At 42.8% G+C, this 17795-nt stretch overlaps 1 protein-coding gene and 1 long non-coding RNA gene across 4 annotated transcripts in view; one reads left to right on the forward strand and one right to left on the reverse strand.

Annotated features, from left to right (window-relative positions):
- The window catches only part of EPYC (epiphycan), a 68051-nt gene extending 56556 nt beyond the window's left edge, over positions 1-11495 (forward strand). For both annotated transcript variants that reach the window (XM_075600446.1, XM_075600447.1), the window contains exons 4-7: positions 4553-4711; positions 5224-5426; positions 8441-8536; positions 10939-11495. In XM_075600446.1, coding sequence (XP_075456561.1) covers positions 4553-4711; positions 5224-5426; positions 8441-8536; positions 10939-11109 — 629 coding nt within the window. In that variant the 3' untranslated portion in view covers positions 11110-11495. The remainder of the gene's footprint in view (positions 1-4552; positions 4712-5223; positions 5427-8440; positions 8537-10938) is intronic.
- Positions 1-17795, reverse strand: part of LOC142495243 (uncharacterized) — a 242228-nt gene that overhangs the window by 202224 nt on the left and 22209 nt on the right. The window contains exon 3 of one of the 2 annotated variants that reach the window (XR_012801703.1): positions 12862-12919. The exons of the other annotated variant lie outside the window; for it this stretch is intronic. This is a non-coding gene — a long non-coding RNA (uncharacterized LOC142495243). The remainder of the gene's footprint in view (positions 1-12861; positions 12920-17795) is intronic. 2 annotated transcript variants of the gene reach the window in all.

The raw sequence follows: 17795 nt of genomic DNA on the forward strand, positions 1-17795 counted from the left end.
AATATATAGTGCAATATTGCTACACAATAAAGAATACAAATTAAAAAAAAAAACAACAAATGCCTACTCACAATAGAGCAGACAAAAAGGAGCAGTGATCCAACCAGTGATGTAAGATAACCCTGGATCTTATGTGATGATGAATCAGCAGCCTCGGACAGAAAGAGACACAAACATAGTGCAGGTCATACACAATAATTTATAAAACAAGCAGCTCACAAATAGAGGCTTACTCTCTGGAAGTAGATAGTGGGCACAATCGGTATACAAGGTGGTATGCAGGTAAGTCGCGATCTCACTGCTCCACGTCGCAGGACCCACGCTGACAACCTCTTCCGTGTCTGAAGGCTCTGACACATCACTTCCGGTTGAACGATCTTCGCTCCTAGACGTCTAAGATACCCCCAGACTTGCCTCTCTTTTGTTGGGATTTTTTTTAATTTGTATTCTTTATTGTGTAGCAACATTGCACTATATATATTTTTATTATTCTATGGCTTCCCGCATCGCTCCCCTGGGATTGGAGAAAGATATGTACTAAGGCTTTTGGAACAGCCTATGCTGAGGGTTGAGTGAAGTTGGTTTTTGCCTCTTAATTATTGAACCTATATCACTGGTTTTGTGTGTGAGCATTTCATTACACACCTTAGTTTGCACTGTTTATCACTTATTTTTGGGATAATTAGTTATATCACTTATTATTATTATTTATTGTCACATTAATCACATTGGGAGTGTTAGAGCGCCATCTAGTGCTTTTTTTGGTTTACTACTAGCCGTAGCCAGATCATGGAACCACAGAGTGCTTGCAATGGACTGTGAACGTGCAGTGTACCATAGAAATAGTTTTGCCTAGCCTGGGGTATATTGATGTTCCACTGGTCAGATACTACTATGTGCTGCAGATGTACCAGGAGTTCAGGCCCCTTGCAAAATCAGTAAGATGGGGGACACAAAATGATTGTATCCCAAGGGAAATTCACTTAAATGTACACCTCTCTATTATTATTTTATTACAATTACATGAGCACTCGGTAATAGATGTTTTAAGTAAATACAACAATAAAGGTTAAATTGTAATAATAGAGAGGTGTGCATTTAAGTGAATTTCCCTTGGGACACAATCATATTGTGTCCCCCACCTTACTGATTCACTTTCAGTTCACAGTTTGCACCCACTTATAATTATCGTATTGACTTTTTGTTAATTAAGCTGAAAAGGGTGGTAGGTCACAGAGGTGGCCTTAAAGACTCCTATTTGCACTCGCTTGACCAGTTGACTTAGGCTAGGAAAAATTCAATCCTTGGAGATAACTCCATAGCCCTACATGTACAATTATAAAATCACATTTATTAAACATATATACAAAAGAGACCTAATGTCTAAAAATGCCACTATGTGGCTCCAGGGAACACAGAGGAAGCACAGGGGTAGGGGAAATTTGCTGTTAGAGTGTATTCCGTTATTGGGAGACTGCTACTGAGTATACTGTCGTATTGGTTTTGCTAGTACTTTCCTAGGGGGAATTCCCATCATAATCCTCTGTTAATAACATTGAGGTGTATAGCCTGTGTGATAGGTTGGGATCCCAGCATGGGAAGGTTATTAGGTAGTTGTGGTTTATAACCGTGTAGGATTGGGCTATATAGTTCAGGGTAAAGTCCCTACGTGTCATATAATGTAGTATATAGACAGGATAGTTTAGGGACCCCTATATAATGTCCCTCTACCTTCCTTCAGTAAGGTGCAAGGTGCTCCTATGGAGGCGCCCCGCTATGCAAAACTGGTGAGCGGTAGCCTATCCCTACCTTGCTTTTTGTTAATTAGCAAGATTTAAGTTGATCACTCCCTATCCCCTCTGTTTTTTGCACCCTTGCAAAATCATGAGGGTTGCGCTGTGCTGAATCCCTTTATTTCACTGAAAATGGTGGTTCCCTTACAAGAACAGGCACCGCGTGGACTGTATGATCTAAAATGGCGGTTCCCGCCGAACTGGGAGACCACGTGGATAGTTTGCAGAAAGTTGCAAGCTTTCCTTTGCAAAGCCTGGGCGGGGCTCGGCACGACAGCAGGAGCCGCACCTATCTATTCCACGAGTGGCTCAACGCTGACCCAGAACCACGCCTTGCTACTGTGAGTCCCTACTCTAAACTCCACCAGAGGGAGGGGGCACAGTGAGCACCAATCAGCGAATCTTGTCCACACTGAGGGAGGGGCCTGATGCGAGTTGCCGCACCCTCAGTTCCTCAGAGCCAGTATTCTGCTCAGGTTCCTGCTCAATGTCGCCCTGCTCAATTCTACAATGGCTGAATGTTGTTTGGCCACGTATTAGCTTCCAGTAGGCTTCCTGGTGGTTGAGGTGGTGGGCCAAAGAATTCCTGCGGTGCCTGTGCTCGCAATGCAGAACACCTGGAGGTGAGCCCAATACTACAGCTCACTGCCTGCAGTGCGGAACTTACTATCTGTGGCCAGTAGTGCCGTTGCTATAATTCTCATACCCACTGAGCTCCTTCCATGACTATTACAACTGATCTCCTCTGGGAGTTCACAGAGAACTCGATCTGGGGACTCTGTACGAGTCTGGTTCTGCAACACTCATCTACCTACCATTCAATGAGATGGCGTTAACACCGCAATAACACTATCAGGCTAGTCTGGATTCTGCAATATTCCCCAGACTTTGAGATAGCCTAGAGTTTTTCAGCTAGTAGTCTATAAGAAACCGGGGTCACTGCTTTCAAACCCTTTCATCTGCAGTTACATAGTTGCTGGTGATTGATCACCCAACATGTGGTATGGGGCATGTTTTTAGACAAAGATCTTGCTATTACGTTGGTAACAGGGACACATGCTACAGTGATTACCTAGTACAGCGGTGCGCAAACTGTGGGGTGCACCCCCCGGGGGGGGGGAGAATTTGCAGGGGGCGCGGGCTGTTACAAAGGCCCTGCACTCTTCCCCCAGGCATTTAATGCCAGAGGGAGGCAGAGAGGTCTCTGTAACCTCACTTACCTACTGGCAGCCGGGTCTTCGGCGACGCTTCGCCATGGCAATGCGGGGGTGATGTGACGTCCCGCATCGCCATGTGCGTCAAATGATGCGGTGGGGTCACGTGACGTGACCCACAACGTCATTTGAAGCTTTGCCTTCGGGGGAGAGGGGGCGCAAACGCTGCGGCTCCCAGGAAGGGGGCCGCAGCTGAAAAATTTTGCGCAGCGCTGGCCTAGTATACTGCGCTCTAAACCCCCTTGTGGATACACCATATAGGGAACCTACTCCCTCTGCAGAGGTTATCATCAGCTATACGGGCTTGCTGCTAGAACTGATAAGATTATTTAGGTTATTGGTACTTTTTGACCTCTGATTTTCCCTTCATTTTGTCAGGGACACCAAGCTAAACTGACTTGCTTGCAGTAATTAGGGTAACTGATATATTCAGTTTACCACACGCAATTGCTTGATCCAGAGTTATACTATAACACTCTCACTGGGATCACAGCTACATCTTTGCATTGTTGATTTTTTTAATTAAGTAATAATCCCTGAAGGACAGGGCATTACTGGACAATAATATTGGCCAGGAATGCCCTGTTCTGAGGGGATTATTACGATTATAGGCTAAATGTAGGCTTTTTTCATAAATAATAGACACTTTTGTATAGTTATATAGATTTTTGATTAAATAAAATAGTAAATACATTAAACCACCTCTATATATGCTTACACTGCAGCTCTCTATATCCACACACTGCCGACCCCCTCTGTGTACACACACACACACACACACAAACTCTGCTGCTACACACACATACAACACAACAGCACAGCACACCACACACACACTGCTCCTACACCCATAAACACTGCTACTGACAAACACACACACACTGCTCTACACACTCTGCTACACACACTCTGCTGCTACACACACATACAACCACACACACAGCTGCTGCTACACCCATAAACACTGCTGCTGACCACTGACACACACACACAGAGAGAAACTGCAGCCACAAACAAACTGCAGACGGCCAGTTACTTACTTTGCAGACTCTCTCTCCCCCCTACCTCCCTCCACCATCCCTCAATTCAACTGAATCTGCTCAGTCAATCTCAGTCAGCTCTGTTCACGGAGGGAGGGAAAGGAGTCAACCCGTGGCTGATACTTCCTGACCAATCCCCTGCACTGTCTCAAAGTTGTTTCTGCCTTCTGACCATCCCCTGCCCTGTCTCAGAGCTGTTCTGAAAGCTGATTGGCTGGAAATGAACACATTGGGACTAAACACATTGCAAGCTGCAAAAATTCCGGGCATTACTGATTGAATAATGCCCAGAATTTTAACCAATCAGAGAGGAGGGATTTCAATAATGCCCGGAATATTACTGCTTTAGCCTATAATACCCATTATTTTACATTCATTGTTTATATTAAAAGTTATTTCAAACCAAACACTAATCATCCAGATTGTTGTGAGAGAACAGAAACTAATCTCATTTACTTTTCCAGGCCCTGTTGTTTTCTCACAAATTACATCTTGTCTTCTGTAGGCATTTCAACCTGTCTTCTATGTACCTGCATCGGCAAAACAGTTTACTGCGATGAGCATAACCTTGACTCGGTTCCTCTTCTTCCAAAAGAAACAACCCATGTCTACCTACGTTTCAATAAAATTAACAAGATAAACAAGAACGATTTTGCACATCTCAGTAAGTCTTTCAAATACCATGAAATATATAATGTAACCATTGTTACTTAAAAACTGTTAATGATCTAACTCATTTCTGGATTCATGTATATTAAGGCTGTATCAGTGCAAAGGATGACAGTAAATAGGAGTAGTTACTGTACTAAGGTATATGAAAAGCATGTGCCAAGTCATTATGGATTTTTATTAACACTTCTTTGTTAGCAGAATGATTATGGGTTTTAACTAAGCAAGGCAGCACTGCAATAATTTTCTTGTTTTTTTCCCCCAAGGGTTTCTGTGTGGAAAGGTTTAATATAAAAATGCAGTCCATGCAGACCCAATGTTTTACTATTGAAAGTGAAACATTTATTAGGTTAAACTGCAGTTAGTAAGAATTGTCCCTGTTCCATTTTAGCTGTCCTATACAAGGTGCTCACGTTTATAAAATTTATGACATTTTGGGCTGGATTTTGAAAAGAAACAGTGTCCTACTAGTCCATAAGGCATGCTGTTATTTTTTTTCTCTATTAGACAAATTACAGAAGATTGACTTAACATCAAACTTAATATCGGAGATCGATGAAGATGCCTTTAGAGGTCTGGAACAGCTTAATGATCTCATACTCCGGGATAACAGGATAAGACAACTTCCAGAGCTACCTAACTCTATGAACGTTATCGATGTCAGTAACAACAGACTTGGTCGCCAAGGGATAAAGCAAGAGGCTTTCAAAGTATGTTCACAATACACAATAATATAGAATCTAATGTAGCCTACAGTATGTGTCATTTAAATTGCATTCTATTTTGTTAAATGAATCAAGCTAATTGTGTGCAAATGTATGTTTAACGCCTCGAAAAAGTCACTGTTGCCTGAGGACAAAACATTTAAAACTTGCAGTATAAAATAGCAATTTAAACTAAACAATTCAAATATTTTTTTTTATATAATTTGAAACAGCTGGCCGTACTCTCTTAAATTAAGTTTGTAATATTTCTAGGACATTTTCCATTGTCAAGATGTCATTGCTGACAGAATAGGGTCACAGGGAAAGATTAAAAATGGCTGCCATGCATTGACATGGAAACAATAATAATAAGAAAAATATGAAGAATGCATTGACCTTTTAAAATAGAAAAATAAGTAAGGGTTATGCTTGGGCAGCGAAGATGTATCATATTGTGAAATTAGCTCTAAATGTTTTTGGATGGGATTGCGAGTACAGGATGCATCCTCTCAGCCAGCTTTCCAGAAGAGGAAGGCAATGTTAGGGAGATAGGCTGATGGTGAGTTTATCTGCTGCAAGCCGATTGTCTTTTAAAAACCTTGCTCTTTATAAGCACAGGCATAAAAATAAAATGATGGTATTACTACTTCACTTCAATCAAAGTTGCAAATATGTGGCACTGCAACTTTAAGGAAGGGGTGAAGTACAAGTGCACAAGATGGTTTGTCATCAGCTTTACGCCCAATAAAAATTACAAACATCCTTTAAAAATATAGCTGGGATTAAAACGTTGAGTTGTGTAGTTAAATATTTTACTGAGGCGAGGAAATAGTTTACTGCTTTATATGCAGTACCCGCAGTGGTGGCCGCCCATAGGCACTTACTCCGGGTAGCCTCCTCCTGCAGCACCACCCTCCTTCTTCTGCAGCGTTGCAGTGCCAAATGACGCCGCAATGTCATGAGTCGACGTGTTTCCATGACAATGCAACGCCATGTGACGTCACATTGTCCTGGCAAAGCGTCACCATGTGACGTTGCAGCGTCATTTGATGCCATGATCCTGCAGAAGGATGGCAGCGCGAAGCAGAAGGTAACAGATCTTTACAGAGGCCCCAAGTTCTCCACTGATTATCAGTGGGGAAGACAGCGGGGCCTCTGTATGCTGGCCCAAAATGTTGCTGCCCTTAGCCCGGGCACATTGGCTGCTTAGTTTTAATTTGAGGGGCGCTTGTGTAATCTCCTCTTCGGATACTGGGACAAATTGAAAATTGTGAACAGTGTTGGGAGAGGGTGGGGCTATAGGGGTACTCTCAGAATGAGGTTCATGTTTGTGGTTTGGGTTGCGTTTCACTAATAAGTTAGTAGCACACCCCACAAAGTAGTCATTGAATGCATTTGCAATGTCAGTGGGATTTGTCAGAGTAATATCCTCCTTAATGATATTACTTGGTTATTGATGGCTAGAAGGCTGGAATATATTGTTGATAACCTTCCAGAAGTTAACTGGGTTTGATGTCTTCTGGTGAAGATTGTCAGAGTAGTATTGTACTTTTGTATGTCTTGTTTGCCTTGTGCACATATTCCGCAGGCATCTGCAGTGATTAAGATCCTTGGTAGTGCCAGTTACTTTGTAGCTTTCCCACAAGGCATCCCTGAAATAGTAGAGAGCTATAAGGTCAGTTATAATCCACGGAAGGCACCCCACCTTATTCTGCGTAGTTGAACATGGGTATCACAGAGTTGTAAGAACTTGGATTGGAAATAGTCGAGCGCAGAATCAGGGTCAGGAATTAAGTGGATTCTGTACCAAGGGCAGTTGGTAAGGTCAGCCAGAAACTGTTGTGGGTTAAAGTTTCTAAATGTTCTAGTGAGAACTTTAGGGCTTGATTGGGGTGGTTTAATTTTCCTTACACAGTACAATATTGCATTGTCACTGAAAATGTCAGGAAGGATGCCAGAGGATTGGATTCTGCTGGGATTTGAGGAGAGAATCCAGTCTAGCATGGAATAATTGAGAGATTTCAGGTTTGTCCGTGTGGGTTGGGAAATGAGTTGCGTTAGGTTAAGGGACTTGAGTTGTATCTGGATTTTATGGTTTTTAGGGATGAGACAATTGTAGTTGAAATCCCCAAGAACTGGGTGATATCAGTCAAGGACTGTAGAGGGGCGGTAGATGCCAGCAACCAAGACAGGCTTAGAAAAGGGGAGGCAGATTTTGCCAACTAGGATTTAAAAAAAAGAGGCCGCGCTTGGGGGGGGGGCAATTTAACAGTGTAAATTGTAAGGTGTCTGCAATATTAAATAGCTCTCTCTCTAATATATATATCAAATGGAAATATTACTGTATGCTCATATGCATGTCTTAGACAGGTCTGCAACCCTGCCTTTCACCATTATCACCCAGCACAAAGTGCTTCCACTGCAGCAAGGGATTCTGGGAAATTACATGCAAATGAGCACACAGTGCCACCTTTTGCTTCAAAACCATATAACATGGCCCCCAGTAAGCCTTTGCTTGCTGCATTTCACAGCTTTGAGTACATATACATATATACACACACACACAAACACACACACACACCTGACATTTACAATAAAAACTCCAGACGTAAACAAAATGCAAGGTTTGTCCACATAACACATTAGACAAATATACAAAAATATACTATCGCAACTGTACAGATGTAGAAAATAAATAAATAATAACAGGTATGTGCCGAGCACGCGCCTTCAGTCACACTTCATTGTATTTTACCAATCAAATTGTAATTTCATGTTTATGATAATTGTGGCATGAAACACTTTTGACAGTGTGAAAACACAGAAGTTTCACTTATAACGCGTATGCTTGGCACACACCAGCTTTTTTTTTTTTTTTTTAATTACCTCGAAACCACATCGTTATTATTATTTGCCATTTCTCGTGCAATTATCAGACAGCACTGTTTAAAAACAACAAATACATTTGGTTGTCAAAAAAAGTATACTACGTTTTGTTAAATTAGTTTTCCTTTTTACAGGACATGATTGATCTTCATCTGTTGTACTTAACTAATAACAACCTGGACCACGTTCCAATTCCTCTCCCCGACAGCCTGCAGGCTCTTCACCTCCAAGTACGTATTTGTTTAAATTAATATATGATTTGTAGTTTTTTAAATGAATAAAACCAAATGTCACTGCATACAATGATCTACAAGAGGCATCCAGAACAACTGGTATTCTGATATTGAACTTCTAGGTTTGTAAATGTAAAGGCATTTATCATTCAATAAAATAAAAATCCTGCTGTGCAGAAATATATGCCTATATTTACAAAACAAGCTTCCGCCTTAAGACACTGGAAGATACAGTACCTAATGGGCAGTAACGGGTGTCTTTCAGCGCTAGACATTTCTTATGACAGAAGAGTGCTTAGAAAACATGGCCCTAAATATTTACATTTTGGCCCATGTTCAGCAGGGGATTTCCAGATCCGCCGCCCCTAGGCACTTACCTTGTGCCGCCTCCTCTGTGCTGCGGCCCTCCGTCTTCTTCAAAAATGCAGCGTCAAATTACGCTGCGGACGTCACCAACACCATGTCATACGGCGTCTCGTTGCCGCCGTGCGACTTCGCAGTGTCATTTGGCACTGCAGAAAGAAGTCGGCGGCAGGTAAGGAACTTCCCATCACGCCATGCTGCCTGCTGCACTTAACCAGATCCCTGCTGGATTTTAGAGATAGTTTCTTCAACAGGTATAAGACCCTGCTGCAGGCTGTAAGGGGTCTTACATCACCCCGAAGATGCCTTAGGCTACGGCCCCATTCACTGTGTGCACGCGCGCATCGGAGCGCCGTCAGCCACGATCTGTGGTCTAGGGGTCGCGATGGGACCGCGGCCATGACGTCATATTTGCGCTCATTGTTTAAAAGGACTTGCCTCTCATTGGTTAAAACTATCTGTTAACTCATTGGTTCACAGTCAACCATGTGATGCCGTCGCCACAAGGAAAGACAAAATTCTTCCCTACATGCAGTCGTGCCATTGCGCTTTGTAAGCGTGAGCACACACACTGACTGGGGACGTCCCCATAGAGGGCCGTCTATTTGTTCGTGCCTCGCACGCCATAGCGGTCGCGATCACTGGGACTGAGGCCTTATGGCTAGAAGCTTGCTTGGTAAAAATAGCCAATAATGTTGCAACATTTGCTCTGATTTCCTGTTTTTTCAGGTTCCTTCAGCACTCTACTTATATCAGAGAGGAGCTCTGTCTCTCCTGAAATGTCACTGCTTATAAGAAAGGTGCATGAACGATGTCTAAGGATAACAATCAAAACCCTTCATTTGATTTCAGTATTTCCTGGTTTTAGTTTAGCAAACTACTGTAGTTGTAGGGTATTTTTTTTCCGGTAATACAATGGTAGAGGAGTACTCCAGAAAATACAGCTGCTCTGCAACCAATCCACTAATGGAGTAGTCAGACCCCCACTTACATTTGAAAGTTTACAGAATACATGCAAAAATTACAACAATAAATATCACAGACTATAATGCCCACTGCTTTTGTTATGCGGTACTTGGGCCTTCATACCTTAACAAGAAATTTCTGACATTGATTACCATTAGAAAAAAGTTTATAATAGAACACTAAGAAACCAATATATCTTATTGGTCCCAAATTAATATTTTTTTTGAGATAAAATGGAGATGTTTCCGTGGCACTGCTTGATGTATCTGGGCCCAAGACTTGTATAAACAGATGCACTCTAAAGAAAATGTATTAGATACAACATTTCCATCACAGAAACTACCTCTATGAAACAAAAATAACACATTTAAAAATAACTCGAGCAGTTCATTAAAACTAACCAAGAGACAAATGTGAAAAAAAAGGTGAGGAGAAAAAAGATGTCTCCCCATTCCACATGCAGTCGGTAATTAGTTTGAGGATGAACAGTGTGGATCACAAATCAAGTATGAACCAATACATGTTTTAAGAGTTTTTTTTTCCTCCCTGAGTATAAGTCTTTGAAACGTGCTTGTCCATACTGTATGCAGTGAGATGTATTATTCGCCGTCCATTGCCTCAGTGTTTGTCGCAAATGTGGCTTCAGCAGCCACATATTATTGTCACTGCATTCTGTAGGTCTTCTCAACCCAACACGTGTTTCACCATCTTGGGCTTCATTTATATTGCAAGCAATAACCATGTTGTTCCATCCTACAGTGTACATGTTGGTCAGGATTGGCCAACTACAGTCCTCAAGAGCCACAAACAGATAAGGTTTTAAGGATATCCCTGCTTCAGCCCAGGAAGCTCAGTCATTCTGACTAAGCCACTGACTGAGCCACCTGTGCTGAAGCAGGGATATCCTAAAACCTGACTTGTTGGTGGCCCTTGTGCACTGGAGTTGGCCACTCCTGCACTAATGGCTTGGTGACATTTTGTATGATGGGTTAGGTAAGTGCTAATAAGGTTTTTAAAGTATCTCAGTGTATGAGATGCTTATGTCTCTTTTGTTTTGTTTTTAATTTTAGGATAACAATATCCAGGAAATGCACGAAGATACTTTCTGCAAGATGAAAGATTTCTCCTATTCTCGCAGAGCACTAGAAGACATAAGATTGGATGGCAATCCAATCAACTTAAGTAATACTCCACAAGCTTTTATGTGTCTACCCCGTATACCAATTGGCAGACTCATTTAAGTTTGAAAAACACCAGTTATATATATACTAAAAATCTAACTAATGAAACATTAACTCTGCTACCTAATACACACGTTACTTTAAAAATGCTAATTTGTGAGATATTACAATGAAAATAATGAAAAAGTGATAAACATTGAATAAAAATTATTTTATTTAGATGAAATTGTGTTTTTCTTATAGTAATGAAACAGATATATATAATTGAAAGTTTGTGATACGAAATATTGCAAATCAAATTAACGGGCAAAGACCAATATTAGATATAAATGTTTTAAAAACAACTGGAAAATAATATTCACATTAATGTACATAACATACTTATGCATTATTTTGCATTTTTCTAGCAAGCTACTAGTTTTTGCTAATCTGGTCAATACCATCTGAAATAAATGTGAAATGTATTACACATGGAAAATAAATGTACATATGGTATTTATTCTGTTTGTTTGTTTTTTAACATTGTTAATTCAAAAACACATATACATTTCCATAACATTATAATTACTGTGATGTTACAGAACCGTTAAAATTAACTTGATAATCAATTGAAAAAACAAATTAAAAAAAACAAGCTCTCTTGAATATGGAATATATAAATCAAGAGAACAATTATTAAAAAAACAAACAAAAAAAAAAACACATACATATGTAAATAATAATTATTAAATTGTAATTGTTCTATAAAAAACGTACACAAATTAGTTTTTTTAGATCACAATAATGCTATAAAATGTACCACGTGGTCTATGAAAAAAAGAACAGAAACTGCGTTCCCCCTGAAAAAAAGTTATAATGTGTGTGTGTGTGTGTGTACACACACAGGTCTCTCTGGGAAATAACATACAAATGAGCACACAATGTGTCACCTTTTGCCTGGAATATCCATTCACATTTAAGTAAATGCATCGCCGTTCACACAGCTTTTAAGCACAGCATGGGACTAGCAAAGCAAGTCATACCACTCACAGACATGTTTCAACATTTATGGGTAACATCAGTGTGAGGTTTGTTTATACTTGCAATATTTCTAGGCTGGGTACTGTAGGTTTACCATTACATTTTAAGTTATGGTGGGTGAAAAAGGCAATAACAAACCTCCACCGTTAGCATGTAGCCAATAAAGAACATACATACATACACACACATATATACATATATATATATATACATACGCACAGCTCAACCCCGTTATAGCGTGATCCGCTATAACGTGGATCCGCTATATAACGCGGTTTGAGCGTGGACCCCGAATTAAAAAAAAAAGTTGTTTTTTTTGCACAAAATGCACACACTCCACACACTCACAGCACACTGCACACACACACACACACACACACACACACACACACACACACACACACACACACACACACACACACACACACACACACACACACACACACAGACACACACACACACACACACACACACAGACACACACACTGCATACACTCACAGCATACTGCACACACTCACAGCACACTGCACACACACACACTGGGGACTGGCCAGGTCTGCGGGCATACAGGCGTTACACGTGTGTGTTTGTGTGTGTAAATGTCGGATTTAGAAACAAAAGCCAGATGTGAATGACTAGTTTCCTGCACCCTTTAACCAGTGTCTGGATGCCCCCGCTTCACAATATCTAAAGCAGCAATCCCACCTGGGATTTACCTGATCCGCAGTCCCTCAATGTCCAGGTACCCTCATTCCCGCAATGTTATATGTTGGAGGGGAGGTGTTCCTTACCTGTCTTCTGGGTTAAGGGGGATTCCGATGTCTCCTGTGTGAAGCTCGAGAGTCAGATCTGGAAGAAAGCAGTATATGTTATTTCAGTGTAGGCATAGGGCAGTTTAGATATACTGTATTGTTTAAATAAGATATCCAGACCGAGAGAGAGAGAGAGAGAGAGAGAGAGAGAGAGAGAGAGAGAGAGAGAGAGAGAGAGAGAGAGACAGGGTGACAGAATGGGTGGGTCACAGACTGGGTGGGTGACAGACTGACGGACTGACTGGGTGACTGACTGTGTGGGTGACTGACGGACTGACTGTGTGGGTGACTGACTGTGTGGGTGACTTGAGTGGGTGGGTGGGTGACTGGGTGGGTGGGTGACTGTGTTGGTGGGTGGGTGACTTGACTGGGTGGGTGACTCATTGGCTTGGTCGGTGGGTAACTGGGTGGGTTCTTCTGGTGTCACACACTCACACACACTCACAAACACACACACACACACATTCACACACATACTCTCTCCCACATACACACACTCTCTCTCGCCCACCCACACACACACACAGATTGAAAGCCCCCCCACTCCCCCCCCGTTCCCATCTCCCGCAACCCAGACGGTTTACCCATGGGAGGCAGGGGATCACCGGGACACAAGGGAGCACCGGAGCGCAAGGAGGGAGCACCAGGACGCGCACCCCCCCCCCCTCTTCAGCGGTCGCACCCTCGCTACCACCTCCGGCTCCGGCGGGCGCACTCCTGCTGGCACCTCCCGCCCGGCGGGCACCCCCCCGCTATCTTCTCCTGCGATCGAGGGAAGCCCCGCACCAGCCGCCGGACTGTCTTTGCCGCAGCCCCCCCCCCACCCTCCTCCAAACCCAACCAAGAGGAAACGTGGCCGGAGGGGGACGCGCTGGATCCAGCAACCACCTACCAACATTGCCCCGCCCCCCCGTGTACACCTGTCTCCTGTGCGCCCCCTCCCTATCGGGCTGCAGCCATGGGGACAGGAGACTCAGAGGTGCCAGCCGGCCCGTTTTTCCCATTACCCTGCCCGCGCGGGCGCCAAGGAAATGTGGGAGGGGAAGTGCCTGACTGCACCCGCCTACCTTGCTCCTCCATTCCTGTGCAGCAGCCATGGGGACCTCCCGCCCTGGGCAGCGATCGGGGGGATCAAGGGGCAGGAGGAGGGGAGGTGGAGGGATTCGGGGGAGGGGAGTGCAAACGTGCCTGAGGGAGGGCATACAGGAGGCAGCGGGAAGGAGCAGAGGGGCCGTGGGGGTGAGTACGGGAGCTATGTGGGGACCAGGGGGATCGCGCGGGTGGGCTTACAGGAGGCAGCAGGAAGAAGCAGAGGGACCACTGGGGTGAGTACGGGAGCCATGTGGGGACCAGGGGGATCGTGCACAGGAGGCAGCGGGATGGAGGCACAGAGAGTACTTACTGTGTCCAACAGATCTCCGGGCAAAAAGAATGGACGCTCGTTAGGGGCGAGCTCATATAGAGCCTGGCCGCGCGCCGATAAAGTCTGGGAGCACGCACCAATCAGCAGTTAGGGGGGGGGTTTTCAGCGCGAGCAGGGGAAAAAAAAAACACGTGTGCTGCTTGGGCCAATAAGAGGTCGCCACGATGTTAAATCCACTCGCCCGGGGCGTGCAGATGTATAGGTTTGTCGAACACTGCATATATATATATATATATATATATATATATATATATATATATGACCTGCCTAAGACATGCAGATGAGCATACAGTTGTATTTACATTTGCATATATATATATGTGTGTGTGTGTGTGTGTTACCCTCCCCAATATATATATATATATATATATATATATATATATATATATATACATATACACATACACACACACCACTTTTATCCCCCTGAGGAATGTCCCATTTTGGAGGACCAAAACGTTGGGTTTCTTGATGTACCACTATTTTCACTAATACACTTTGCGAAGTTTTTTACAATTGAGTGCTGTCTCTTACCAGACCTCGGAACGGTAACACAGTTAGGTTCGGAAATAATTGGACACTGATACAAGTCTTGTTATTTCGGCTGTGTACCAAAAAAATTTCAAGTTACAGTTAAATAATGATTATGGGCTTAAAGTGCAGTCTATCAGCTTTAAATTGAGGGTATTCACATCCAAATTGGAGGAAGGGTTTAGGAATTACATCTCTTTAATATGTAGCCCCCTCTTTTTCAAGAGACCAAAAGTAATTGGACAATTGACTCAAAAGCTGTTTCATGGACAGGTGTGGGCTATTCCTTCGTTATTTCATCATCAATTAAGCAGGTAAAAGGTCTGGAGTTGATTCCAGGTGTGGCATTCGCATTTGGAAACTGTTGCTGTGAACCCACAACATGCGGTCAAAGGAGATCTCTATGCAAGTGAAACAGGGCATCATTAGGCTGCAAAATAAAATCCATCAGAGAGATAGCAGGAACATTAGGAGTGGCCAAATCAACAGTTTGGTACATTCTGAGAAAAAAAGAACGCACTGGTGAGCTCTGCAACACAAAAAGGCCTGGACGTCCTTGGAAGACAACAGTGGTGGATGATCGTAGGATCCTTTCCATGGTCAAGAAAAACCCCTTCACAACATCCAGCCAAGTGAAGAACACTCTCCAGGAGGTAGGCATATCATTATCCAAGTCTACCAAAAAGACAAGACTTCACAAGAGCAAATACAGAGGGTTCACCACAAGGTGCAAACCATTCATAAGCCTCAAGAATAGAAAGGCCAGATTAGACTTTGCCAAACAATATCTAAAAAATCCAGCCCAGTTCTGGAACAGCATTCTTTGGACAGATGAAACTAAGATCAACCTGTACCAGAATGATGGGAAGAAAAGTTTATTGGACAGCGCTTCACTTTACAGATGGACAATGATCCAAAACATACTGCGAAAGCAACCCAGGAGTTTTTTAAGGCAAAGAAGTGGAATATTCTGCAATGGCCGAGTCAATCACCTGATCTCAACCCGATCAAGCATGTATTTCACTTGCTGAAGACAAAACGTAAGGCAGAAAAAACCACGAACAAACAGCAACTGAAGACAGCTGCAGTAAAGGCATGGCAAAGCATCACAAAGGAGGAAACCCAGCGTTTGGTGATGTCCATGCATTCCAGACTTCAAGCAGTCATTGCCTGCAAAGGATTCTCGACAAAGTATTAAAAATTAACATTTTATTTATGATTGTGTTAATTTGTCCAATTACATTTGAGCCCCTGAAATAAGGGGACTGTGTATGAAAATGGTTACAATTTCTAAACGTTTCATACAATATTTTTGTTGAACCCCTTGAATTAAAGCTGAAAGTCTGCACTTCTATTGCATCTCGGTTGTTTCATTTCAAAACCATTGTGGTGGCGTACAGAGCCAAAATTATGAAAATTGTATCAGTGTCCAATTATTTCCGGACCTAACTATATAAATAATATATATATATATATATATATATATATATATATATATATATATATATATATATATATATATATATATATATATATATATATATATATATATAATGTTACCCTCCCCAATATATATACACATACACACACACACACACACAGACAGACTCGCTAGTGGAATAGTATACAAATGGGTAAATCAATGGATTAACCCTCCAGGCGCTCAGAATAAAGCATAGTCCTGCTGGTGAGCAATAATACAATAAATCACATAGACCCCGGCTGTATTCAATCGTATAGCAGTGTAGAAAATGTATCCTTCCCTCCAACCGGCTCACCAAGAGCACTATAAGGCTGGAATACGGGAAACTCACGTATAATACTTGATGTCCGGTCTTTCAAATTGCTGTGCTGTATGCTCCCGCTCCTCCTGGATAGGCTGGGGTCTCTCAGTCGCAGGATCTCGTTGCTTCACCGCCAACCCGCTGCCCGCCGATGCGGAGGGTGGTCACCTGACCGGCGGCATGGATGGTGCTTCTGAGTGACGTCACGGCAGACCCGACAGCCAGGAACACCCAGCAGTGACTCGGCGTGCAGGCGCGCAGTGAATCAGCATGGATAATCTCTTAGAAAAAGAGTAAATGCGCCGCACAGCACCAAAAAAGAAAGTGAAGGCTGATATGGGAAAAGTAAAAAAGCTTTATTTGCACAAGGTGCAAGCGAAACCTCTTGACGCGTTTCGGCCTGGGAGGCCTTTGTCAAAAGAGTTTTTTTGACAAAGGCCTCCCAGGCCGAAACGCGTCAAGAGGTTTCGCTTGCACCTTGTGCAAATAAAGCTTTTTTACTTGTCCCATATCAGCCTTCACTTTCTTTTTTGGTGCTGTGCGGCGCATTTACTCTTTTTCTAAGAGATTATCCTCGCTAGTGGAATAGACATTGCAAAATGTTAAGTCATAAAAATATGGGTTTTACTGCCACCATGTGGTATACTTCACATGCCCAAAATCCTTAGATACAATATAACTTAACAACATTTCTTACCCCACATTGGCCTAGAGAGTCATCAAAGTCCATTACAACAGAGTTAATACTGTATTGCACCCGTAAAAAAAATATCATCGGGTGCTTTTACTTACATTTTCTGACCGAAATCAACATTGCTAATATTTTACCATGTGAAATGTTTTTAAAGGTGTCAAGATGCAGTAATTAACCGCACCAATAATTATCGCATCACGATACATTGGGGAGGGTAACATATATATATATATATATATACTAGCTGAGAGACCCGGCGTTGCTCGGGATGTTTGTGGGGTGGGGTTGGCATTTGGGTGGGGAGTGGTCCACGCGGCACAGGACGTTGTGCGGTGGTACTGCTGATGTGGGGGTGCTGATAGTGATTGTATAGGGGTGCTGATGATTTGGGAGTGTTTGGTGCTGATATGGGGGTGGGGGTGCTGATGAGGAGGATGTGGGGGTGCTGATGTGGGTGTGCTGATGATGCTGATGGGGGCTG

This window comes from Ascaphus truei, chromosome 5 (assembly GCF_040206685.1).
Source record: "Ascaphus truei isolate aAscTru1 chromosome 5, aAscTru1.hap1, whole genome shotgun sequence".
NCBI lineage: Eukaryota > Metazoa > Chordata > Amphibia > Anura > Ascaphidae > Ascaphus > Ascaphus truei.